The sequence below is a fragment of the Maylandia zebra genome, linkage group LG12, assembly GCF_041146795.1.
Source record: "Maylandia zebra isolate NMK-2024a linkage group LG12, Mzebra_GT3a, whole genome shotgun sequence".
Lineage (NCBI taxonomy): Eukaryota > Metazoa > Chordata > Actinopteri > Cichliformes > Cichlidae > Maylandia > Maylandia zebra.
In genome coordinates, this window is record NC_135178.1 from 27,243,699 (window position 1) to 27,268,695 (window position 24,997).

The 24,997-nt window shown below is 42.2% G+C and overlaps 1 protein-coding gene across 3 annotated transcripts in view; it reads left to right on the top strand.

Annotated features, from left to right (window-relative positions):
- sema6a (sema domain, transmembrane domain (TM), and cytoplasmic domain, (semaphorin) 6A) overlaps positions 1 to 24,997 on the top strand; it is a 107,143-nt gene that overhangs the window by 63,714 nt on the left and 18,432 nt on the right. For 2 of the 3 annotated variants that reach the window (XM_004547095.4, XM_004547096.3), the window contains exons 7-17: positions 5,286 to 5,376; positions 6,692 to 6,811; positions 7,309 to 7,397; positions 9,084 to 9,301; positions 10,967 to 11,098; positions 13,215 to 13,370; positions 15,857 to 16,030; positions 18,048 to 18,188; positions 18,312 to 18,389; positions 23,586 to 23,644; positions 24,564 to 24,584. In XM_004547095.4, coding sequence (XP_004547152.1) covers positions 5,286 to 5,376; positions 6,692 to 6,811; positions 7,309 to 7,397; positions 9,084 to 9,301; positions 10,967 to 11,098; positions 13,215 to 13,370; positions 15,857 to 16,030; positions 18,048 to 18,188; positions 18,312 to 18,389; positions 23,586 to 23,644; positions 24,564 to 24,584 — 1,279 coding nt within the window. Of the gene's footprint in view, positions 1 to 5,285; positions 5,377 to 6,691; positions 6,812 to 7,308; positions 7,398 to 9,083; positions 9,302 to 10,966; positions 11,099 to 13,214; positions 13,371 to 15,856; positions 16,031 to 18,047; positions 18,189 to 18,311; positions 18,390 to 23,585; positions 23,645 to 24,563; positions 24,585 to 24,796; positions 24,818 to 24,997 lie in introns of all 3 variants that reach the window. The other variant, XM_012918067.3, reaches the window with a different exon arrangement.

Sequence of the window (24,997 nt, forward strand, 5' to 3'; positions counted from 1 at the left end):
ACAGGGAGACTTAGTAGCAGTCCTGTCCTGAAGGGTGTTGTTCTGTGGTTTATAAGGATGTGTTGTGATGGTCAAAGCACACAGAGATGTTATCTAGGTGGCCTGTGGGGAAAACGCCCCTGCTTTGGTTCAGCAGATCTGCTTACCAGAAAAGCAAGACCTCTTCGCTCCACTGCCTTTGTGGTTCAGCATGCTAAGCACACAAAGTGGACGTCTTTCAATTCACTGACTCCTCCAATAGGGAAAGTGGAATTTATGTCTCTGCATTTATCAGGCATGGTTAGCTTTTATAGCGCCTCCGGTTATGGTTTCAAGGTTTGTGTTTTAGCTGTTGCTGCACTGACGTCGCTGCTAGTCGGCTGAAGTTAATGGGAAGGGAGGGGAAGTGTTGTACATCAGTGTGAGGTTTGGTAAAAGAACTCCACATTTACACACAGCCTGTGGTATAAAAATGATGCTTTTTATTGATCACTTATGTTAAAAGTCAAACTTCAGTCAATAACGGTATGATAAAAAAGGCAACTATTGTTCTTTAAAGAACACCGATCATTAAAATTCATGTTTCGTATTTGCTCAGTCCCTGCCCTACCTTACCCAAGTGAATTTATGTGTTTGCAACTGCCCTTCCACACCTACTAAAACACTCATGTTTAGTTGAATAAAATAGCTGTTTTAGCCAGGAAACAACTGAGTTATTACCAAAATCATTACAAGAAAGTCTTGACACCTTTTAAAATGCAAGAAATATGACTGATTATGGGCGCAAAGATACAAATCCACACGAAACACATATACAAGAAAATGTGCACCCATGCAAACACTGACTGTGAACTGTGTACATTTTAAAATAGGCATCTCTCTCTCTCTCTCTCTCTCACACACACACACACACACACACACACACACACACACACACACACACACACACACACACACACACACTGTACTGCTGGCAGGCTGGCAAACTCTCTGGGCAGATACCAGACCTTTGATGGCGTGCTGGGCTCATCCACTTCGCTTGGTCAGAAGTGTATTTGTGTGTGTTTGTGTGTGCGTATATGTGCTTGTGGTTAAATCCACCTTGGCCACAGTTTGCCTCTCCATCTCCCCAGTGTGACAGCACTGAAAAGAGCTTCTGTTTCGGGGCCAGCCTCATCCCACATTAATCAACAGCGCTGCGAGGGCAAGCGGGAGGGAAAGGGAGGCATGGAAGGGGAGAAAAGGTGGCGGAAGACAGAGGAGGGAGACAGAGGGGGCAGGGAGGGCAACCGCCCAAACCAGCAACACCTCATGTTGGTTTTTGTGTTGTTTTTTCCATCAACCCCCTGCCTGGTTACCTCTGATTTTACCTGACTTTGAGTTTCTGACATTTATGTTTTTTTTAAACAAACCTACCAATTTTCTCTCTTTATTAGCTGCTTCTTCAATTGGTGGTGTCAACATTAAAAAAAAAAACATGCACTGTCACAGATGCATTCATATAGAAAAAACACAGGCAGACACCTCGGCAGCATGGCACAGCCCTCTCCCTTAGCACCACACAGCACCCAACTCCCTTTTTTCTTCTATTCATCCTCCCTCCTACCTCTCCTCTTCTCCCGCCAGCCTTAATCCCCCCCCTCCACTTCTCCCACCACTCCGCCATCTTTCCCTCTGTTGCTTTCTCCCTCTGTCACTCCCTTGCTGTGTTGTAATAATAAACACTCCGGCCAGCTGGGCTGATATATGACTGGAGTCAGTTTCATCGCCTGTTGCCGGGTGAAGCGGGGGAAATCAGTGGGGAGTCTTGGAGGCAGTGACTCCCAGGTGATGCGTCTTAGACCTGATACCGGCTAACTGAGGTGTACTGGGAAATTTCATCTCTTCTTCTTTGCATTTGAAACGACGAGGTGAAAATGCTTCCATGCATGCCATTTTTTGCTGCAGCTTTTCCAGAGGCTGTCTGACTGACACGTAATAAAAGACAATACAAATTTAATACACTGCAAAAGCATTCATTAATTAATGAATAACTCTTCAATAGTAACCACACATAATTAACAAAAGCAATTGTTATATTTGTGTAGGGATTCTTCAGCAAAGTGTATTCAAAAAGATCAGTAATTTTAGTTTATATATATATATATATATTTTTTTTATTTCCCCCATAAAACAAACTAAACGCGTATCTCTTTCAGCAGCTGCTTAAATTCCTTAAATTTCCTGCTCTGGTGTAAAAGGTGGTTGGGGAAAGTTTTCACCCTCCCACTGCTCAGAAACAGGTTGAAGAGAAATGGGCCATGACTATTAATCTCCCCAGGAGATATGTCCTTGTTTGGTTTATACAACTGCTCCTGGTCCAGGTGTGAACTTGTACACTTGACCTTTATAGATGTGGAAGGTTGTTGCAGGTGTATGGATGGCATACAAATAAATTTTCTGGGTCTAAAAGCGTGCTACTACTGACTTTAGGTCACCATGTAAAAATGTATCAGTATGCCAGTGCCAGTATAGTCTGACAGTGGCTGGCCTTTCATGAGGTGCCTAAGTCATGCATTATTTTGGAAGCGCAGTTTTGCAAATGGATATGTCTCAGTAAATATGCCCTTTACTGTGCTTATTCTATTAAATAAACAAGTCTGGGATATTTCAAGGAAGCTGTTCCGAGCAAACACTTCATAAGTGGGACACCGGTTCAGTTTACCCCATGTTTGTCCTCAGTAAGATTTCACAAATCCCTCAGCAATGATAAATAAAGCCCATAAAAGCGTCCTCATAAAAACAACAGAGACATGGAATCAGAACATGTCCCTCACCCCCCGAATACTGGTGCTGATGCTGAACCAATTAAAACACTCCTGATGGGCATGTTTTGGATCTACATTGTATTTGTCTAATTAATTAGCATATAGCCTATGGAAAACACCAATGCGCTGTTGTAGTAATTAATTCATCTAGATGCACTGTGCTCCCAGCCAAGGTTGCTGTACATTCTTCTGCTAAGCTACAGTAGATCCCTATAGATCAGTGCGCTTTTAAGGCAGGCCTGACAAAGTGTGACAGCGCCACTGTTCAAATTACTTTGAATTGTGCTCCCACTAAGTTGAAGCACTTCTTTCTTTTTTGCAGCAAGTGGAGTTGACAGTATAATAACATTTTCCGGGTAAACAAGGTAAAGGAATAAGAATCCATCTTGCCGCTTAGACATCAAATTTCTTCATGGTAGCGTTTAAAAAAACATTGTGGTTTAGTGTGGCTGCTTTATAGATTTCTTTTGCCCTTTCAAAAAAACCCCACTGGTTATTGCTTTAGACAACGGCATGGAAGTCGGCTGTTGTTTCTCTTCACATGCAAACTTGACAGGAGACTGAAGCCATGCGCTATCTGCGGCTGGGTTGGGAGTGTCTTCCCCTGTTCAAACGGCAGGAATAGATTAATGACAGCCGGCCAAACCCAGTAGACAAAGGTCACTACCTTGGTGAAATCCAGCGGAGGAGATGGAGTGCTGGGGGTTGCTCCTTTGGTATGAGAGTATGTGAGTGTGCATTTGTGATGTGTCAGAGAAGGAGGGAGCGTTTGTGTTAGGTAGCTGACACAGAAGCTGCTGACGTTTCAAGCTTAACTAAGTTCCCATGTCACTCTGTACACACAGACGCTGTGATTCAGTAGACACACATGACCTTCAGCTACTCACGTCTCTTATGGTTAACTCAGTCTAATCTATAATTACAGCCCCCTCCCCCCAATCTAATAACAATATATGTCCAGCTTGCTTCCATATATTGTCTTTCCACAATTTCTGGAGAAACAGAAGGAATGAGAAATCGAGAAATACACTGCCGCTGGTGGCTCTGTGTTTGTTGTAAAAGGTCACTTGTAATATTCTCTGCCAAATCAGCCTCAACAATTTCTCTGGCAAGCTTTTTTAGCGTTGCGCCGGAGTGTGTGTGTGTGTGTGTGTGTGTGTGTGTGTGTGTGTGTGTGTGACCTTTTTAGTGGGCAGATGATAACCGTTTCCGCCGAGACAGGAATAGAAAACAAAATGACCTGTTTAGAAACCAGAAAGGGCGGCGTAAGCAGTTTGCAGCCTTGGCAAGCTACGGACCTCTTTGTCGAGAGCAAGGGAAGCAAGGAAGAAGAGTATGGGATAGATAGAAGCAGCGATAGAGAAGAAAAATGACTATGTATTTGTGAACTGTTGGGTAAGTGTGTGTATTGTAATCTTCTTTGACCTCAGCTTCTGGTCAGCGCAGCGCAGCCTGTCCTCTGTGTGCATGTGTGTGTTTCTCTGAGCTTAAGCCATAGAGAGTGTCCTGAGGCATGCTGGGGAAGACAAGCCTACCCACGGTGGGATGATAGTGACCTCTCACCCACATCTGATTTTCTGCCATGCTCTGCCAATTGCACTGTAACCAAACTGGACTGGACTCCAGTTCACAGTGATCAACGCGCTAAGGAGGCCCAAACTAGCACTTTTTAAACAATGAACAATGGCTCAAAATAGTTCTAAGAAACGAGACTGCTGAGTGACTGAATAACAAAATTGAATTACTTAACTCACAATGCTGAGAAAAGACAACTTTCAGATTGTCTAGGGGCAGAATTAAAATTAGTATGTCTTATGAAATATACAAAATCAGGAGGTAAGCATTGCCCAAGGAAGAGCTCTTAGCACATGAAAAAGTTTGTGCTGCAAAATACGACTTAAAAAACGGCAGCCGTACTCTGGTTTTGTGAAAAATTCTCACATTCCCAGCTCAGGGCTGTGTGCTAATTTATTTTTCCTCTCTTCAGAACAAAAGCGCAAGCTTTAGAAATCAGGACAGGGGAAAGCGGTGCTGTAAATGGGCTGAAGATCGGTCTTGAGGGTCATTATAACGCTTCTTTAAAATGAGTACAGCTGAAGGATAAAGGATGACGGGGGAAGCAAACCACTACTGTGAAACGTGTTGCTGCGGAAATGTCTTTTTTTCCACCCTCCATGACAGTTTTGAGATTTTCCCAGTTGCTTTGGCAGCCCTCAGCAGGACACCAGAATGGCATACAAGTGATATTAGTTAGATTGATACACTCTCGGGCTGCTTTTTGAGGGCTATTTTATTATGACTCACACTTCAACACTTTTTAAGTGCTCCCTATAGTTTTTGATTGTCTTGACATTTTGACACATTTCCTCTGCTAGAGTTTTACCTCCAACTGGGAACCAAGACTTCCTAAGTTTTTTTTCAAGTACATTGTTTTGTTTGACACCACACACCACTTTGCTTTGACCCCCTCTTGACCTTTCATCTCATTCCTGACCTTAGATTGACACCTTGGAGGCTCAGGGAGAGGAGATCAGTGGAATGGCGCGCTGTCCGTATGATGCCAAGCACGCCAACGTTGCCCTCTTTGCTGGTAAGATTAAACATTTCTGCGCATGCTAAACTGAAAGCGATCTGTAATGCATTTAACATCACTGTGATTTTTAAACTTCAGTCACTGTCCTTTGGGTTAAAATGAAAGAAACCCAAATTTCCATAAGGTTAAAATAGTTTATGTGATATTTCTACTCTTCATTCAATGCCATGAGGCAAAAACATTAATCCCAATTTTCTCCTATCTGCAGTTACTTAACACTGGGAACAGTTTGAGCTAGATGGGAAAGTTGAGTGTATTTGAGTGAGGGATTAGTTGCGGTTGTATTTAATATTCTTCTTAATACCCTGCGGTTTACTCTAATGGCAATACTCTGACATGTCAAAAAAGAAAGCCAATCTATGTTACATGCACTAGAGCAAGTCATTCGATTTGGCGCTACATTGCTCTTCTTATTGGAGCCTTTTGGAAACACTTTAATAGTACTGTGGTAACAGATTCATCTGTCTACGCCTTCTATTTTCTGTGATTCTCTTTGTCTCTCATTCACTTCCATTCAAAATGCTCAAGATTAACATAAGTCACACATGGATGTGACCAGAATGAGTCATCTTTCCGTCGGCGTGGTGAGATTCTTCTGGTGCAATGAACCCACGGGCTGCTAAAGACATCCAGTCCCTATACACATTTGCTGTGAAGCGATTTATGGCAGTATTGATGATCTGTCCCTGCCGGTTTAAAGTAGAGGACAAGAGTAAATGCCTAGCTTGACCAGTTAATGTGTAGCAGAGCTGCTTGGAAGAAGCTGGAAGCACTGAGTAATCAACAGGGTTCCTCTGACTGCTATCCTTTCAATTATGTAGTTTGAGTTTCCACTGTGGTTATAGCTGAGGCAGGCTGAGGTCATGCTAGCGGTGGATTGTGTTTGTGAAGAATGTGTGTGTATGTATGTGCATGTAAGCGTGCGACTTTGGCTTTCTGTGGTGCTCGAAGACTGTATGCGAGTGCAGGACTACAGTGTTTGTGCTTTTGGAGAGTGTTTGCAAGATTGGCCAATTACAAATGTTTAAGTGCGTACAGCCTGTTTGTTGTCCATCAAAGAGTGCCTTCTGGTTGTGTGATTCATTCATTTTCCAGGTCTGAATCATCTGAAACATGTTTGTGTATCTCACCACAGGGAGCAGGAATCTCTGGGTGGCTTCATGCATTTCTGTCTTGATTAACTTTACTCTCTTCACCTTTTTTTCTTTTCCTTTATGTCTCTCTGTGTCTTTCGCTTTTTGTCCATCCTCCTCCCTCTTCGTCTACATCTTTCCTCCTTATTGCTCTTTCTCCCTCTGTGTTCGCTCACCAGATGGCAAGCTGTACTCGGCCACCGTTACAGACTTTCTAGCGATCGATGCGGTCATCTATCGTAGCCTTGGAGACAGCCCGACTCTGCGCACTGTCAAACATGACTCCAAATGGCTGAAAGGTGAGTGGGGGACACAAACACAGTCCCTGTGGTCGGAAAGTGCCAGGCTGATTGACAAGTTAGAAAAAAAACCTAAGGTTCGGACATGCATGCTTGACCACGTGTTTGTATTTTATGATTCATGTGCAAACATGTGTTTGTCCCTCTGTGTATGAATGACGGTATGAAGAGCTGGAGCATTTATGCTACATGCTCTGTTTGATGCAGTCATGTTGCCAGCCTGCACAAGTAGTGTTGAAATTACTCTGCCCTGGGGAGAAACAAGCACAAGTCCAGTCTGTCAAAACTCAATAGAGAAATCCGCCTTTTCTCGCATGTGAATTGTTTTGCTAATATGATGGATGATAGTTTGAGGCTCTCAAGGCTCGCAGTCGCTACCTTTCTGCATAATATGACAGATATTCTGGCGGTTTACTGTGAAATATGGTGTCAGAACTGTTTTGTCACAGCAAAAATGCTTCTTTGACTCATAATAGTTTTTCTTTTTCCCTTCGCAGAGCCCTACTTTGTCCAGGCAGTCAATTATGGAGACTTCATTTATTTCTTCTTTAGGGAAATTGCTATGGAGTACAATACAATGGGAAAGGTAAGCACATACACTATTGTTTTAAACTCTAATCAGAGGTGACTTCCTATTTACAGGGAGAATCAGGAAGCGCCCGAGGAAACTAACAGGATATGGGTAACGCATAACGGGAAGGAGGCTTTTAGGAGCAGTAAAGTGGACAAACCCTTTTCCAGCAACAGATAAACACTAGGCAGGAAACGGCACCTAAAATAGGTTCAAAAAGAAAATATATGGATGTCTTGAGATCCCATTTTGAAGTCTAAATATATTACTTGAATTGCACGTCCGCATCCATCCTGCATTGCTCCCATTTGGCCTACCCTCTCAGTGTTTCCCATGAGAAAAACCGCCCAAGTGTCTCTTAGAAGTGAGACAAAGTATCAGAAGAAGACGGGAAAAAAACCCAAGCTTTTCTCAGGTATTACACCATAGGGACAGAAACGTTTCTATTAATCTCTTCATTCCAGGTTTGGGCCCTGTCCTGCAAAAGTTTAATTGGACACCAGGTAGAAGAAAATACGTTATGCAAATGAATCATTCTTTTTATATTGTGCAGAATAAATGAAAGAAAACACATAAGAGAGAGTGAGAAAGACCGAGGGGACGAGATGAGAACAGAGCGGAGGTAACATAGAAATAATGGATTCACTGCCAGAAGTGACAGCCATGTGTTATTGCAGAGCATGAATACAGATCAGGCCTCTCAATCTGCCGGGTGTTTTGAAAGCAGTGTCAGTATAATTATGTATGTGGTGGTAGAACTGATGGCGCAGAGAGCAATTTAACATTTAGTGAATTGATATCTCTTTATTATTACGAAAAAGACTGGCCTACCCTGACAATGTAAACAGTCGTCTGTGCTTTATGGCAAACTGATAAATCCGCTGTGGCAAGTTGTTTGCTTTAGGTTTAATGTCGGGTTGTTACATTGTTATCTAGAAAATACAAAAGGATAAACCTTTCAGTGCACAAGTGAATTAAAAAGCCTCCACTAAGGCGTTTGTTTGGTGAAGCGATGTGTATATTTGGACCATTTATGTATATGCGTGTATTGAGTTGCGTCCAAGTCGCTCACAGATTAGCGAGTGCAGAAATGTGACCCACTGATACACTGTGTAATCTCAGTAATCTAAAATTTCACACTGAACGGGGCTGTGCAGGTTCTAGAGTCTTAGCTGGAATTGCTGCATTGCTTAATTCATATTTGTGCATGGTTCAATGGGAAAGCGGAGGGTCGTGGTGTGTTTGCAAGAGTGAGGGTGTGTGTGTGGTTGTCTGTGGGTGTGTGAGTAGGGATCTGTTTTAAATGCATGGTTGTTCCCATTCACACCATCAATTTCAGTTCAGGGCAAGATTTATAGCTGTTAAGTATAGTGTCACAACAACTAATTACAATTCTGGCTACGTGAACTTACGACAGAGTTGTAATTACAGAGCTCGGGCCTATTTGAAGCCGTATACTTTAAACTTTCTGTTGCCAGGTGCTGACTGTTTAACAGCATATCAAATGCACCACTTTTCTTCTGTCTTTAATTTGCTATAACGTGACGAAACCCTAGATTAACACATTGTGGTGTACCTACAATTTCTCCCATTCAAAAAGGCCTTATAGCAATAAGATTATCGATGTGAAATGTGTGACTGTAGAAATCTCAAGGTGAAATCTTAAGCTTCTTAAATATAACCCACGTTTGACTTCTTCAGGTGGTGTTTCCACGGGTGGCGAGGGTTTGTAAGAACGACCGAGGCGGATCGCCGCGTGTTCTGGAGAAGCAGTGGACCTCGTTTTTAAAGTCTCGCCTGAACTGCTCCATCCCTGGCGACTCCCATTTCTACTTCAACATCCTGCAGGCTGTGACCGATGTCATTCACATCAATGGGAGGGATGTAGTGATGGCAACTTTCTCCACGCCTTACAACAGGTAATGACGACAGAAGGTAAAAGTAAACAAGCAGTGAAAAGTGAGCAATAAACTGGTTTTGCTGAGGGTATTTTTTCCAGCGTTTCCCAGCATCTCAGATAAATTCACATGCACCAGCACATGAACTTTCCCTTTATTAAACCGATTATCTTTCTCAGTTTGAAAGACATTTTGAAATTCATCAACACTTTGACAGTCTGACCTTTGTTAACGTTGGTAGCGTGTGTCCCTGCCGTGCCTCTTGGCGGCGTGTAATTTCTAAACCCAGTGGGTCAACATTCACATCTTCTGTCAAAACAGTGTTGTTGCCCTTTTGACATGCAGGTGCTTAATCTTATTTTCCCTCTTATAATTCATATTCTGCACGGCTTTCATGTTCGCAGTCAGTGGGAGTTTTTATCTAAATTGAAAATTACCACAAAGCCATACAGCTTGGCTGATAGCTCACACATATTGTAATTTTCCATTTTATGGCTGCTTTTTAGCAGATAAGACAATTGCTTGTGACAACGCAATTGAGCATGGTTAATGGACATTAAAACCCAATGAAGCAGTGCCTCTGAAAATTTCTATAAGCGGGAGTTTTGATCCTAGCATTAATTTTCCATTTCATAGGGGGTGAAGGGAGCACATTCAGACAGTAGGCAGCACTCAGGGTTTTGTGTCATTCGATTGTCTTGCTGAGTTGCTTCACGGCCCAGACTTTTGCTAACCGGCCAGCTAATTCTGTCTCGTTAGCAGCCCGATATAAACAGACATACGACTGTCTAACTTTTTGTACATATTCAATGCAGAGGGTAATTACTGTAATTTAGTAGCTAAGCCAAGAATTAACAGCTTTCTGACCTTGCTCTCAATAATGCTACCCTTGTGTCTGCTGTCTTCCAAATGTCTACATGATGAGTTTAACCCATGATGTAACAGCATGGAAATCCAGCAAGCTGAGAGAGAAAGAGAGGTTTCTTTCTGTAAACAGCCCTTAGTTTTTATTTCTGGACACAAAAAAAGCATAAAAAATAGAAAAGTGACTCAGTAATCTGCTATGCATTGATTTCACACAGACACAAAGAAATCAGTGGCTCCACTGCAATCATAAGATGGGTATTTTTCCCCTTAAAATGAAAAGTGATAATAAGATAATCTGTTGCCCATATTTGGCCCCAAGCGTGGACTGGTGATGAACTTTGATGCCTGGAGGCTTTCGGGGAAAGTCAGTGTTAGAGGTTACTGTACGGGAATGTGTGAACCCGTAAATCACTACATTCAATAACACATAAGTGAATGCACGAAAGCTCTGACATGGTGATCAGTAGAGAACAAAAGAAATAAATGCTTTTATTAATGAAAAAAATTGATCAAATTATGTTAAAAAATAGAGGAAAGTGTAAAGTGTCTTCTTGTATACCTAAGGGAAGTGAGGATAAACAACGCACCTCTTTTTTTTTCTTTAATCTGGCAGAACCTTCACAACACTCAAAACTTGACTGTATCACCCAGTGTAAACAGGCAACAGCTAAAATAAGCCATCCTCAAGGGATTTAACCCTTCTGAGAAGGGATTGTAAATCCATTTTTCTGTCTCCTGGTGATAGCAAGGTGTTTCTTTGATATGCTCAGTCAAGAGGATTGTTTATTTAGTTGTGTGTGTTTGTGTGTGCCGTCGCAGTATTCCAGGTTCGGCAGTGTGTGCCTATGACATGGCGGAGGTGGCCAACACGTTCACAGGGCGTTTCAAAGAACAGAAATCACCAGACTCCACCTGGACACCTTTTCCTGAAGAGAAGGTTCCCAAGCCAAGGTACAGCAGCAGTTAATTAACCAGCGAGCACACTTGCATACACGCAGGCACGCACAGGATTTAAGGCAGCACACACACCAGTCACAGAGTGTTTCTCTTCCTGTGTTTCTCCTCATTCCTGGCTGTCTCACACGTGCACGCACAGACAAGATATGTAACTATGCAGTCAATTCCTAACACTTGTTATACCACAATGTGATAATAATCACTTATTCTTAACTTATGTTGCCTCATATTTAGTGCATCGCTAATTTCGTCAGAAAACGCTCATGTGTCAAATTGTGTCACACGTAGCACGCACCTACTCATGTAGAGACCACCTTTTTTCACAGTTGCACTCATATCCCATTACCTCACCTTACCGCTGCCACCCACGCCTCACACGCAGCTAATTTAGCTTCAATAAACGAAGCATGACATCATTTTACAGATGGCTGGCTAATTCCACAAATGTACCAACCTGATCAATCTCCCATCTATTGCAAACTAATTAGTGCACTAACAGGATGCTGTCCTTTCCTCCAGAAAAGAGAGAGAGAGAGAGATTTGCAACAAAGATCTGGGCCGTGATAAATGTGTGTGTGTGTGTGTGTGTGTGTGTGTGTGTGTGTGTGTGTGTGTGTGTGTGTGTGTCCCATATGGCTGAGGACACAGTTCCTCACCATCAGAGAGCCCGTACTGTATTTTGTGCATTAATCTCCATGCATTGTGTGAATGTGCGTATCTGTGTGAGTTCACGCACTTACCTCAATTAGCATGTAATTACTTGTTTATGTTCAACAAGGTCAGACGCTTCAAAGAGCAGGTACAGCCACCATTTTTTTGTAGTAACTGATGTGATTGATTTCATTTCCATCCCTTGGTTCTTTCAGACCTTTTATCACTGAGCAAACAGACGGAGAGTTGTAACAAAGCCACCTAGGTCTGGCTCCGCAGCAGACTGTTACTCCATGTGTTAGACACTCATACTGAATCATTTACAGATTTTCGTATTTAAGAGATTTCTGCTTTCGTTCTGCTGCCCATATGCGCCCGGACGTAAATGCAGTAACAGAAATGTTAGAATTCTAGCACAAACTATTATTCTCTTCTTTTACAGTGAAGCAGTAATACTTGTGAGAATAGCTTAACATTAGAATCAGCTGACATGTTTTCTATGGTGTTCCCTAAAGTCCTGTAAGTTGATGTTTATATCTGGTGTGTTCAAGTTATTATCTTGCGCACCCGAGATAATTTGCTATAAACGACTTCAGATGCACACAGCCGCCATATAATACAGAAAATTCTGCTAATCATGTTCAGCCCACAAGGTAATTTGTTGTAAATTCACATGCGTGTCTAATGGCTTTAGATGCACACAGCTGCCATATAATGGAGATCACTTGTCTAATCAAATTTTTGTTTTGCACCAGAATGCCATACAGTGAAGTTTTTGCATGTAAACGTGGGGATTTCATTAGCACGAATGAATTTCTATTTCATACAAATCAGCAAAGGTTTCACTGCATCATTCTGTCAATAAAATTCTAATTAAATAAATTAAAAATAACATGTGCATATATACATAGTAAGGTTTGTATATTTTTATAACAGACTATAGGGTTTGGTCTTTTCATGTCACACATTTAGTGGCCAGATGGCTAATATTTCTGGGATCTGTTGTGGATTATATGCTATGGCAGGGTATCAAAGACCAAGCAGTAAAGGGTTTTAAAGGCTCTCAGAGGTGAGATGGCTGCAAAGGGGATATGCTATCAAAAGAAGCTTCTCTTTTACAAGAAGCTCACCAACTCCCCGTAAAAGGATCAGATAGATACAATGCTTCAGTGCTTTAGCCTGAAGCCACAGAAAAGGAGACATCTTGCGCCCTCCTATGTGACCAAAAGCCTCTTGGAATGAGAGTTTAGTCATTTAAAGCAGCACTTTCATTGATTTTAAGAAAGTAGAACTTTCTTTCCTCCGTTGAAGCTCTTACCATGAAAAATGGCTCATTCCTACTGCGGTCAAAGTGGTGGTTTTTCATTTGTGCTTTTTTCCATATTCTATTCACTATTTTTTTCCCTCTGCCATTATCGCTCCTATTCATTACCTTGCTCTTCCGCCACTCCATTTGTAGGCCTGGCAACTGTGCTGGTACTCCACCGATGGAGAGGTATAAGGTATCCAATGAGTTCCCCGATGACACACTCAACTTCATCAAGATGCATCCTCTGATGGACGAGGCCGTACCCTCCATTGCTAACAGGCCCTGGTTTCTCAAGACCATGGTTCGGTAAGTATCGCACACTCCAGAGGCCATCATCATCATCAAGGCTACAAGCCTCTTCAGCCCAGGACAATAATTACATGAAGTGCTGCTGTGAGAATCAGGCTCATTAAAAGAAAGCCTGAAGTTACTCCAGCCACTGACCTATTTTCATTGTAGTAGAGGAAACACCTATCTATACTAGCTTTCTCTCTGAGTGACAGCATGGTGATGTCATGAAGACAACGCAAACAGTTTGAATCCTTAGTGATGCTTATCTTCATGCTGAAACGTGTCATTTACACGAGAACAATGAGTTCAGCTCTTTGTCAGTTGTTTAAAATCCTCTTGGGAGATTTCACAGGGAAAAAACAAAAGAAACCAGATTTTTTTTTTTTGTTCAGTGGTGACTTTTCCTTTGAGTTTCTGTAGTTGAGCCCATTTCTCAAAAGCCAGTGCACTGTGGCTGATGCCATTTGATCATAAAGGTCTGTCTGGCTTTTACTTGCACTACACACAGACATTTCAGCCTCTGGGGGGAATGCGACAGCACACCGCCATCCCATCGGCAGGGCAAAAGTAGCTGACAGAGCATTTGGTAAAAAGTAAAAGATCTAGTTTTTCATTTGGACTTGGATATGGATTACAGCTGCTCAAGATTTAAAGTTGAGCTTGCCAGATCCTTGACAGGCCTCAGTGGTGGTAATATCACTTTAAAGATAGCTACATAAAGAATTCTTCATACGTTTTACAAGTTATTTGCATCATATCACATCTTGCTGCTCCTTTGCCGAGGTCTGACCTACATACTGCAGTGGCTTAGTCAGAATATGAACAGCTTTCATCAAGGTTATCCCTACAACTCTGTGTTCATTAGTGTGCTTTATCACAAGAATACATTATGAGTGACACGCTTTTTTTTTCTTTATCTTTACATAATCAGCAATCAGACGATTTGATTTGATTTGAAATGTCATCACAGCGAGCACAGCGAGCTTGTAGGGAAGTCAGAGGCGGTTCTTGAAAGTATTATGTAGGCCCAAAAAGCAGCATGAAAGCATATGCGGTGGAAGAGGAGTGAGGCTTCTTATGATATCTGTCAGGGTTTCAATGTGGAATACTGTTCTTCAGCTGAAGTCAATTGGAAATGAAATCGGTAATAGGATTTGATCCTTGTTACACCCCAGAGGGGACACCTCAATACACAGAAAGAAGTTCAAATTTGAAAAATCTTTTCCATCTTGAGACCGCTTGAGACTTGCTGTGCAGTGGCACAGACCTCAGCTGTCTGGGCACAATGAATCACCAAGACGGGTGAGACAGTGAAGAATCCCCTTCTTGTGATTTTTATTATCATGAGTAGGAAAGACAGTGAACGTCTTATTCTTTGAGATTGTATTATTTAACTGGGATCAGCCTAATTGAAATGGTTATTGGAGCATCTGTTATGAATGAATAGATCAAAATCAAATTAAATCTTCAGACCGGTAGTAATGTTGACTAGATAAAGCTGGAGGCACAGAGCATTTCAAAGGATATACTGTATAAAGAAAACAAAAACAGTGAATGGGATAAGAGGATGTGGCTTTGTTTATTATTTTTTTAATGGGCTCATGGTGTAAAACTGTACTCGAGTAGGGTTAAGTTTAGTCTCATTACCCCCAAATAAATATGATCTGATGACAAACTTTTTCACCTAGACAGTATCTAGTAAACATTAACGAGGACAAAACAAACTTCCAAGATTTCTGAATACACTCTCATCTTTAGATCACATATACTTCAATTAAAAATAATTGGTGATTATTGGTGTTCACATAGGCAGCATGCCTTTGTGATTACTTAAACAGTATCTTAGTTAGATATTTGCATCAGTCGGTAAGAGTAAGCAGCCTCAGGAGGTATTTCTAAAACCCGTTCACCCACAAGGATAACAGGGCGCCGGTCCAGATCTCACTGACTGGCAGGTGTCTAATTTTCCAACCTTAAAGTGTTTGGTATGCTTCTGAGTTTTATGCACATCCAACTGGTGCTAAGCCAAACTGTGCGATCAGCAGCTGTCAATTAGAAATTGAAAGTAGAGCTTGTTATCTTTTGCTTGAGCAACTTCTTTGCAGTGTTTTTACTTGAGGAACCACCTGACAGGCCCTATGGCAATCTGATTGTGAGCTTGTAATCAAATGACAATCAGTTAGTGAGATTAATGCGCGCCCCCTGCTGTTCTTTAGTCTATTTTAGACCTCTGACATGCGTGGTGGAAGGTACGTTAATTGATTGGCTGATTAGGTAATTATTATCTGGAAAATGACATCCTCCTGTTTTTTTTATTCTATTTTGTTCTTTGGCTAACTTTTTCCAGTGGCCCAGATGTGGAAGAAAAAGTTGAAAACAGTTGCATTAGGTCCCTGCTGTTGGTGTTGCTTTTCTAGTGAGCAAACATTTTCCTCTGCTTGCAGGCTAACAGACTAATTAATTGACTGATTGGTTATTTTTACCTGCTGCTCCTTTTTCAGGTATCGTCTGACGCGCATTGTGGTGGACAATGAGGCAGGGCCGTATAAAAACCACACAGTAGTATTTCTGGGGTCTGAGAAAGGCATCATCCTCAAATTCTTGGCCAAGATGAACAACGGCTTCCTCAACGAGAGCCTGTTTCTTGAGGAGCTCAGTGTCTACAACCCTGACAAGTATGTAAAACCGAGCATACGTGTATATGCAATGGACAGAAATAGAGAAACACATGGATACAGTTGCTATAAACACAGAAAGTACAGTTATTGCATGCGTGTGTGCTCTGTAGAGAGTGAATGTGTTTAATTTTGCTTGTTTCCACCATCTATCGGCTCAGCCAACCCACCAACCCACCAGCTCCATCACTACCAGTCCGTTCCCCTGACCCAAGCTATGTTGCGAAGCCAGCCAACCAGATGGCTACTCTATCATTTAAAAGAGTTTTATCAGGTTACACTCTGCCCAGCCACAGCTACTAAATTAAAGACATAGACCCTAAGGCTCTGGATAACGTAGCACTGTGGTTCGCAACCACAGCAGAGCTAAAACCTTGGCTGATTAAAGGAAGCACACGCATAGAAACTCACACTGAGGTCTGTGTGTGTCTCAGAGCCAGCCTGGGATCTCTCGCTAATACATTACACATCTGTTGGTGCATGTATGGATGTAAGTCTGTTTGTGTGTGTGTCTGAGTGTGTGTGTTCATGAACTTGGTACAGAGGGTCGAGCTGGGTATTGTTGTACATCTGAAGTAAAAGTTAATAAGGAAAAATCAGCCACAGTTTCACTCTGCCAAAACAAATATTTGGTTGAGAGGTAATGGATGGAAGCATAAACACAGGAGGGAGAGAGAAGAGTGGTAAAGACCAGAGGGAAGAGATGGGAAGACTAGAGGCTTGTGTTAGGAAGCAGAGAAGAATACGGGAAGGAGACGGAAGGCTTGATGGGAGGGCTTTCAAGGCTCCTACTGTTGATTATCCAACATGCTGCGACCATGTGATGGGCCATATGTCCGGGATGCAGGGCAGGCCCTTGCTTCTACTTCTTCACTTCTACTTGCTGTGTCTCCTTTTGCCTTCTCCCAGTATCGCGTCCCTTTGTTTCCCTTCTCTCCTGTTCTGTGTCTCTCTGGCTGGGACCGAGCATTCGTGGGCTGATGGCCATCTGGCTTTAGCCGCATACGGCGTGTGACTTTGCCTGCCTGCTTCCCTGCCTGGCCGGCCGGATCAGTGTAGGCCTGATTGCTGTGCATTACCCGGTGTAGATGAACTGTAAGCCCCAATTTAGAGCGTTAATACAGGACCAAAGCTCTGCGAAGGAAAGATTAAATCCCAGGAGTTGGATGGTAGAATAGACAGAGGAACAGAGGGAGCGAGAGAGAAGGGATAGAGTGATGCTTGACACGCCCCAGAGGGATTACAGTGCACTCCTATGGGGCTGTTGAGACAAAGAAGACTAGCTGAGATAGAGGAATGTTGGAGTTGGGGGGCTTTGAGTTAGTGTTAGAGGATTCTCCAGTTAAGTGCAGTGTTATTGCTGACTGCTCACAGTGCCCATCTGTCTGTTTATCTGTTGTATCTGTATCACCCTTTTCTTTATCTCTCTTTATCTCCCGCTCTGTTTGTGACCTCATGTTCCCAAGTCCAGCATTATCTCTGTCCTCCCTGACCTCACAGTTTGTCTCTCTGCCACATCCTAATCTTCCCCTTTCTTTCATTAAATAAGCTAAATCTCATTTTACGATGCCCAACTTTTCTCTACTCTGTCTTTAAACTACCATATAGTTAAGGGCGATATACCCTAGATCAGCTTTGCTAATGTTCCTCATTTATCTTATGCTGGCCCTTTAGTTCATTCCATGAAATGAAACAAAGAGTTTTAGCTGCTCCGAGTCTGCTCCTTAAACCAACTTTTTCTGCTTGCCTACCCCTTGCAAACAGGAGAGTTAAAGAGCAGGTAATTTGTTGCGATCACAGTCAGAACTGTGCTTGATAAGACCTGATTACAGATATCCACTCTCTTTGGCACCATGTGGATCCAAGACCCAATGAAACTGTGAAATTTATTTGAAATTGTGCCTGTATTTTTTGAGCATTTGAGCACCATTTTAACAGCATCTACTGAAAAGCACAATAAATCAGCTGAAAAAGAAAATACAAAGTAATCAGTTTTTGTCTTCTTTTCCTCCTCTAGGTGCAGCATAGATGGAGTAGAAGATAAGCGCATCGTAGGTATACAGATAGACAGCAAGAGTCACGCTCTGTGGGTCGCCTTCACCTCCTGTGTGGTTAAAGTGCCGCTCTCTCGGTGTGAAAGGCACGGGCGGTGCAAGAAGTAAGTTTGCTACTCTATTAAATCATCATTCCTACTCAAGTGGTTGAGCTATGTGCATTCCTTCTGAAAGAAGAAAACAGTATGTGCAGAATGGGCCTAATGGTGTGTGCAATTCTTCTCCAGGTCCTGTATAGCCTCCAGAGACCCATATTGTGGTTGGGTCCCAGAAGGAGCCTGCAGACAGGTGGTTGGCAACACTAAGTAAGTAATAAAGACAATCGAAGTCAAAGGAGCTGCATGCTTTGGGTATTTGGCTTAGAGCTGGGCGATAGAACGATAACGATATGTATCGCGATATAACTTTTACTCGATAGAGAAATTAAGCTATCGCGATAGACCTCGCAGCTCTTGTCCTCTTAAAAAAAAAAAAAAAAAAAAAAAGTCAGCCGATCCAAATTCAGTAGCGCAGAGCCGAACCAATCACAGCCGCAGCATCACGTCGCGTGACTTGTTACGTACAGCACAAGTGCCAAGCCGCACGTGTGTTTGTTTGGGAAGCAGCCAGCGGGTAATGGAGCCAGCGCATAATGGAGGAAATGAGTGTGCCGACTAGAAAAATCAACCGAGCGTGACCGAAGAGAAAACAGATGATGGTTCCAACGCCGGAGAGATTGTCGAACGGAAGAGCCATAGAAGTTCCGTAGTGTGAAGGTATTTCGGCTATTTCAAGTCTGACAAAAACAGAGTAGCGTGCACTGTAAATTGTGCCGAAAGCAAGTCTGGAAATACAATAAACTGGTGCATGCGTCACACTGTGCGCCACGTTATTGTTTCGGTGAAATGAATTTCTACAATACTGTTACTGTTAATTCTACTCTCTGCAGTGTTTAAATGCTTACATATACACACAGTTACTGTCCCTCCACACATACGACTCGGTTCTGCTTCTGTGCCCCAGCTTTGTTTACTTTTTCCCACCGAGGCTTCTAGACTTCTGATTGGCCAACATTTCTGCACGGTTAGGAATCTAGCGCCACCTGCTGCTTTGGCATGTTCATAGCAGCGTTTTCCTTCATTTCTGCCTTTATGTGTGGACGGGATTATTTTTTAAAACGTAAATGGAAAATCTCCGTTTTCAAAAATACCCGTGTGGACGTAGCCTCAGTCTCTGACTGGAAGCGCTAATTTGTCATTCGGCTTTTGTCAGACTAAAGTAACTGTTAAAACTGTTTGAAAAGCTAAGCTATACAACAAGGAGAGATTGAGAATTTCCTTTTAGTTCTCAGTTTATTTGATATTGACAAAAGTTAGTCAGTTTTGTCTGTTCTTCTGTAAAACAAACTAAGATTTATTTTTAGAATTAATACTTTGTTTCTAAGTGGAATTGACAATTTAGTCTGTTTCATTTGTTCTCTTTTGAAACTTAAACGCTTTAGCGGCTGCCTTTTGTGTAGTTTGCAATATTTGCCTTTATTTATCTGAAAAAGTCTCATGTTCCTTAAGTACATCTACCCTGTTGAACTTATTATGGGAAATAAATATTTAAATAAAAACAAGCTGCTGATTATTTCACATTTTACTTGTGAGCAATGGCACATTTAAATCTTACAAATATAGTTATTTGGCTTATATCGTGATAGATATCGTTATCGCCTGAAATGAAAAAAACATATCGTGATATGAAAAAATCTCATATCGCCCAGCTCTAATTTTGGCTCCATGAAAATGTATTAAATTGCATTCAATAACTTAGTTGTATACGTTAGTAAGCTGGTTAATATGCTCTGTGGAAATTTAGCACTTTTTTGTTAGCTTTCTGCTGCTCTTCCTTTACCTCCAACTGGAGTTGAGGCTCATGGGTATTGTAGTATTTAGATGCACGTACTATGCCCACAACATCATCTCATAATACATTTATCTCTAACAGTGTATTTTTTCATTTAAACTGTTACTGTGGACTGCTTTGGAATTGGCTGAATCGAACTAGTAAAACAGCATTTCGCCTTTTTGTCATACCTGGTGCCAGTCCCTCTCCCTGCTTGTCATATCTGTGATCTTTCTAATTTTATGGTTTGTAACTGCAATTTCCTTCAGCTGAAGGGGCTATTGGAAGGATGAATGGAAGGAAAGTGTTGTTTGCAGCGGGCTCGGGGTTTGGTACGCAGCGCTCAGGAAAGCTGGATGGTCGCAGTAACTATAATTTGTGGCTGTAGTCATGACACAGAACCACTTTATGCTTTCTGAACAAACAGCATATGGAGTTTTGTGGTGGGAAAAAACATTTTGCAGATGAAGTCATAACAAAAGGCGCGGTGCTCCACTGGCTATTTGACGGTGAATGAATTTGATCCCCCTGCTGCAAAATGATTGGTCTGGCATGCCAATACACCAAAGGCACACGTTCCCGCTTGCACACACAAAACTTAGGGGAAAAACCCCCACACACTCACACACGCAAGCACACTGCCCATCCTATTATTACTCTGCAAAGCCAAAGCAGTGGACTGTTCTGATTGAGTTTCCACAGCAGGAGGAGCAGGAGCTGACACAAAGGCATTAGGAGGGCAGATGACCTCGCTCCTTTACTGTACAATATTTTTAAGTGAGAGAGGGACGGGATTAGATCTGATAGGAACTGCAGGTCTGTGGTGAGCCATTCAAAACATTTGCCAGGCTGGACAGAAGGATGGATAAAATAAGGGAGGGGAGAGTCGGTGACATTTTGTTGTTTGCTTACACAAATGGATCCCTGCAGAGAAGACAATTTCATTCTGCTTTTCTCACTTTCCGTTCTCCTCATTAAAATTAAAAAACAAAACCCTGCTTTCTTGACTGCCTACCTAATCAGCTACGCGTTACTTGCGTATATCCATCCATGTCTGTGTTTCTATTTTTACCCGTCTTTCTTTTTCTATCTTTCCTCTGACATATTCTTTCTCTCTTGTAACCCTCCCCTCCTTTCTTCTTCCATCTGGCCCTGATGCTAGTGTGCCAGCTTTCCCATGTGAAGTTATGCCTCTTATACCCGCTGCCTATAAACAGCTTGCACTCTGGTTTCCTGCAATATGGCCCCTAGTTGCCCAGTGTTCATACATTTAATTGCATATGATCCTGGATGGTACTAATTTTGTAAACAAAAAACCCAGTTATGTTGTTATGAGCATCGACCATTGTCTAAAACACTGCAGTGAGTTTTCTCTGGATTAAACTGAGTGAATGTGCTCTTGTGAGCCCCCTGATCCTTTGTAAATCAAAGCCATGAATCAAAATGAATGGGTGACTTTGAGGGAACATTATGCTTACTCTCTTTACACTGTACACCCAGTATATGAAATCCCTGGCCGCCCATTCACTTCTGATATGAATAATTAATGCTATTATGCCTGACCTGCATTTTCGGCAAGCAGTTCTCTGTGCAACCACATATCTCACATAATAATCACGCCCGATGCGAGGTAATATAAAACGGAGGGCTTGGCTGCCTCCAGTTATGTACAATGTTGCTTGAATCTGATTTAAATATGCATTATGTAGTTTCGGTGGGATCTTAACCCCAAGCTGAACCATCTGTAATGTCACACTTGAACAGACTGCACTTCTGTTGCTATAATGCAGCCGCCATGGGACGTGAACCCGTTAACTAAAGGTTCGCACTTTGGTTCATTCACTTTTATATGTGCCAAGAAAAGCCCAGACACTGCATCTGTATTGCATGTCTGCTCATTACTAATTCGCCCTCCTTGGTGCTATTATAAGTCTGAATTGGAAACCATGACGCACCTGTGTTTTGCAGGCCAAATAATATTTTGTGATAGGGTGGGACGAGGTAATGATGTTGTTGAGGAAAATCCAGCAGATTCCTAGAGTGCCTGGACTGTATTTGTGCTTAGACAGGTTCAAATGTGCAACTCTGCATCCGCTTTGTGATTATGACTGTGGATGATAAGCAAATCTGATAAGCTGATTAACTGTACCCCCAGATATGAAGAGAGGATACTGCTATTGTGTAGTGGTTGTTGTTGTTGTTCTGCTTGAAACTGAAGGGGGAAATTAGCAATCAAATCTGTAAAATTAACCCTCTCCTTTCAAATTAAGGGTCTGTTAAACTGGGGGGAAAAAAAAAAGAATAGTAAATTAATTTGTGACTATATTTCAAAACATATGATCTGAGTATCAAATAACAGGGCTCCAACTGTCCGTTCTTCCTAAATGTGCTGCTTTTTTCACATATTTTCGACTCGGATCAGGCCACAAAGGTTGGCTGATGCTGTTTTAGAAAATAATTCTTTATTCTGTAATTGCGACCAGCGGAGGGTGAAGAAGGTGGGAGGCGGGTGGACAAGCAGGAGGAGGTGGAGCAGCAGCAGAGGATGGGTGGGGAGTGGGGGTAGGCTAAGGAAGACGGTGAAGAGCTGTCATGCATGATCGTGATCCTGCTTGACGGTTGGTCCGCTCTGTTTCACAGATCTTCTTACTGTCTGCTCGGTGGTCTTTCGGGGAGAAAACAGGTCTTGGTGCAGATTGCATCAGAAAATCACATCTCTAAACTCTCTCCCTCTGTGTCATATGATGGCCCTCAAGCACGGTTACCCCTCACTGCTCTGGTCTTGGCCCATGTGATTGTAACTACACACTCATCTCCTCTAAAGCGAGTTGAGTCACACACTGCATTCTGTAATAGAAGACAAGACTGTGCAAAGTGAAGTTCTGGTGAAAGCAGTAAATTGGGAAATACACCCTTATGCTTTCTTTCTAAGAGTACGGTGAGATTAAAACTTCTGTCGCAGCTATATGATGATTATGAAGCTGGAGCAAGCTTATCTTAACCGGAAGTGCTGTTTCCAAAATAGCATGCTTTCACGTTAATAATAAAGCTCACTTTATATTTCAAATATATTCCATATCAATTGATATTAAGTCTTTCATCAAACAACATATATGCTGGTAATGACTGAGCAATAGGCTATTTCTCCATGTTTTTCCACATATGTTATTGCACTAAGTTGGGTTAGCTAGCTTCACATTCACCTTCTAGATGAAGAAATCAGTCACATCTAGCTCCCAGCAAGGAAGCAATTAGGGATACAAATTGTTGAACAGTTTTTTTTAAGCTTTAGAGCATGAGATAATAGTTTTCATTGCAATCGCATAAAAGAAAATCTGTTTTTATCAACACTACTGGCAATACGTCTTGTGCCAGCTATGGATTTACTAACCTGCTTGCATTCTTCATAGCCACTGATTTTAGGTCTCCGGGGCACCTGCTAGGTGTTCTTTGATTCTGATCCAGCAAAGGGCTTTCTGCAGCTCACACTGTGTGTTAGCATAGAATATGCTGCGATTGGTGGTGTTTTTTGTAGTTGCTTTCCTATAGCTTTGTTACTTTGTTAGGTGTGGCGAGCCTGCATGGCCTGGCCTGTTTTCCACTGCTGACCATGATGTCTCTGTTCCCTGCAGATCAGCCTTTGAGCAGGACGTGGAGCATGGCAACACAGATGGCCTGGGTGACTGCCAAAGTAAGCAGGCCCTCTTCACTCTTATCTTTCCTCCTTCACTCTGTACCCCCACCAGCACCACCAACACAACCACCCCCACCACCATTCCTCTCTTCTTTGTTAACTCCATCTCCCTCTTCTCTCGGCTCTCCGTGTGCTTCTTTGCTGCCGTTACCTTTTTCCCATCCGCCTGTTCCACCCTCACAATCCTCTCTTTCACCCACTTCCATCCATCTGTCCTTTCGGCCCTCAGCCTCCTCTGTTGTTTTCCCGCTGCTTTTTGGTCCCCCCGGTCAATAGAGCGCTGTGTCCTATTGCCGAAAGACTGAGGTTCCTTCTTGCAAATCACTTCGAAAACACAACACAAACATTCAGAGAAACACAGGGAAGGGATTTCGCTTGTGAGCAGTCACAGGGTTCATTTTGAAACACAAAACAAGAAGGGGCTCTCAACCGAGTCAGGCCAAAAAGTCTCGAAAAGGCCTCTTTTACTCTACAACAGTGAATGGCGCATATACAGAGACAGTATTTCTTATCTTTTCATGTCCAAAATAACAGCTTGGTTTCTCCAACGGGAAACCTTGTTGATATTCTAGTGAGCAGCTCAGTTTGTGAAAGAAACTTCAAAACAATTTGATATTAAATCATTCATTTTGGTTCATCTCATCTCAATTTCAACTGTTTACTGAGAGTAAATAAAGGCTATGCATTTTCCCTCTGGTTTCATTAGTATGTTTAGTCAAGGGAACCCATAGTGTTGGACTTTCATTAGCTTTAGAAGCTATATAGATCACCACTGATTAAGGCTGGGAGAATATCGAGCAGCCAGTCGATTTTAAATTACTTTAAAAGTCATGGCTTTTGATCATGTTAAAGCATAAGCTCCCTTTACTGCAAGCAATAACAGGTTTCTCCCTCGTTTCTTTTCTTTTTCTTCCAGATACATTTGTGGCCCTGAATGGTAAGTACCCAAAATGTCCTGCACAGGCAATCCAATAAAAGACAGGAGCTGCATTTCATCTCCTTTTAGTCTTTAACTTCAGCCACACCTTTTCGTCTAGTCAGTCAATCATCCCCTCTCAAGGAAATGAAAACTCCTCCCACATGTATAAAGAAGGGTTATTAATGACTCAAGGTTTTAACTGAATTGATTTCACTCCTTCTTTTTGATAGACGTCCCTTCCAGTTACGAAGGTAATGAAACATTAAAGTACACTCGGTCACTTTCATTGCTCATATTATTTCTCCCCGTGCTCCTCGCAGTGTTTAGAATAAAGGTCGCAGTGATAGAAATCAGAATTAAAGGTCTTTAATGCTGATTGTGATTCTATTAGTTCTCTTTTCCCCCTCCTTGTTCCCAGTGCCCAATCGCCT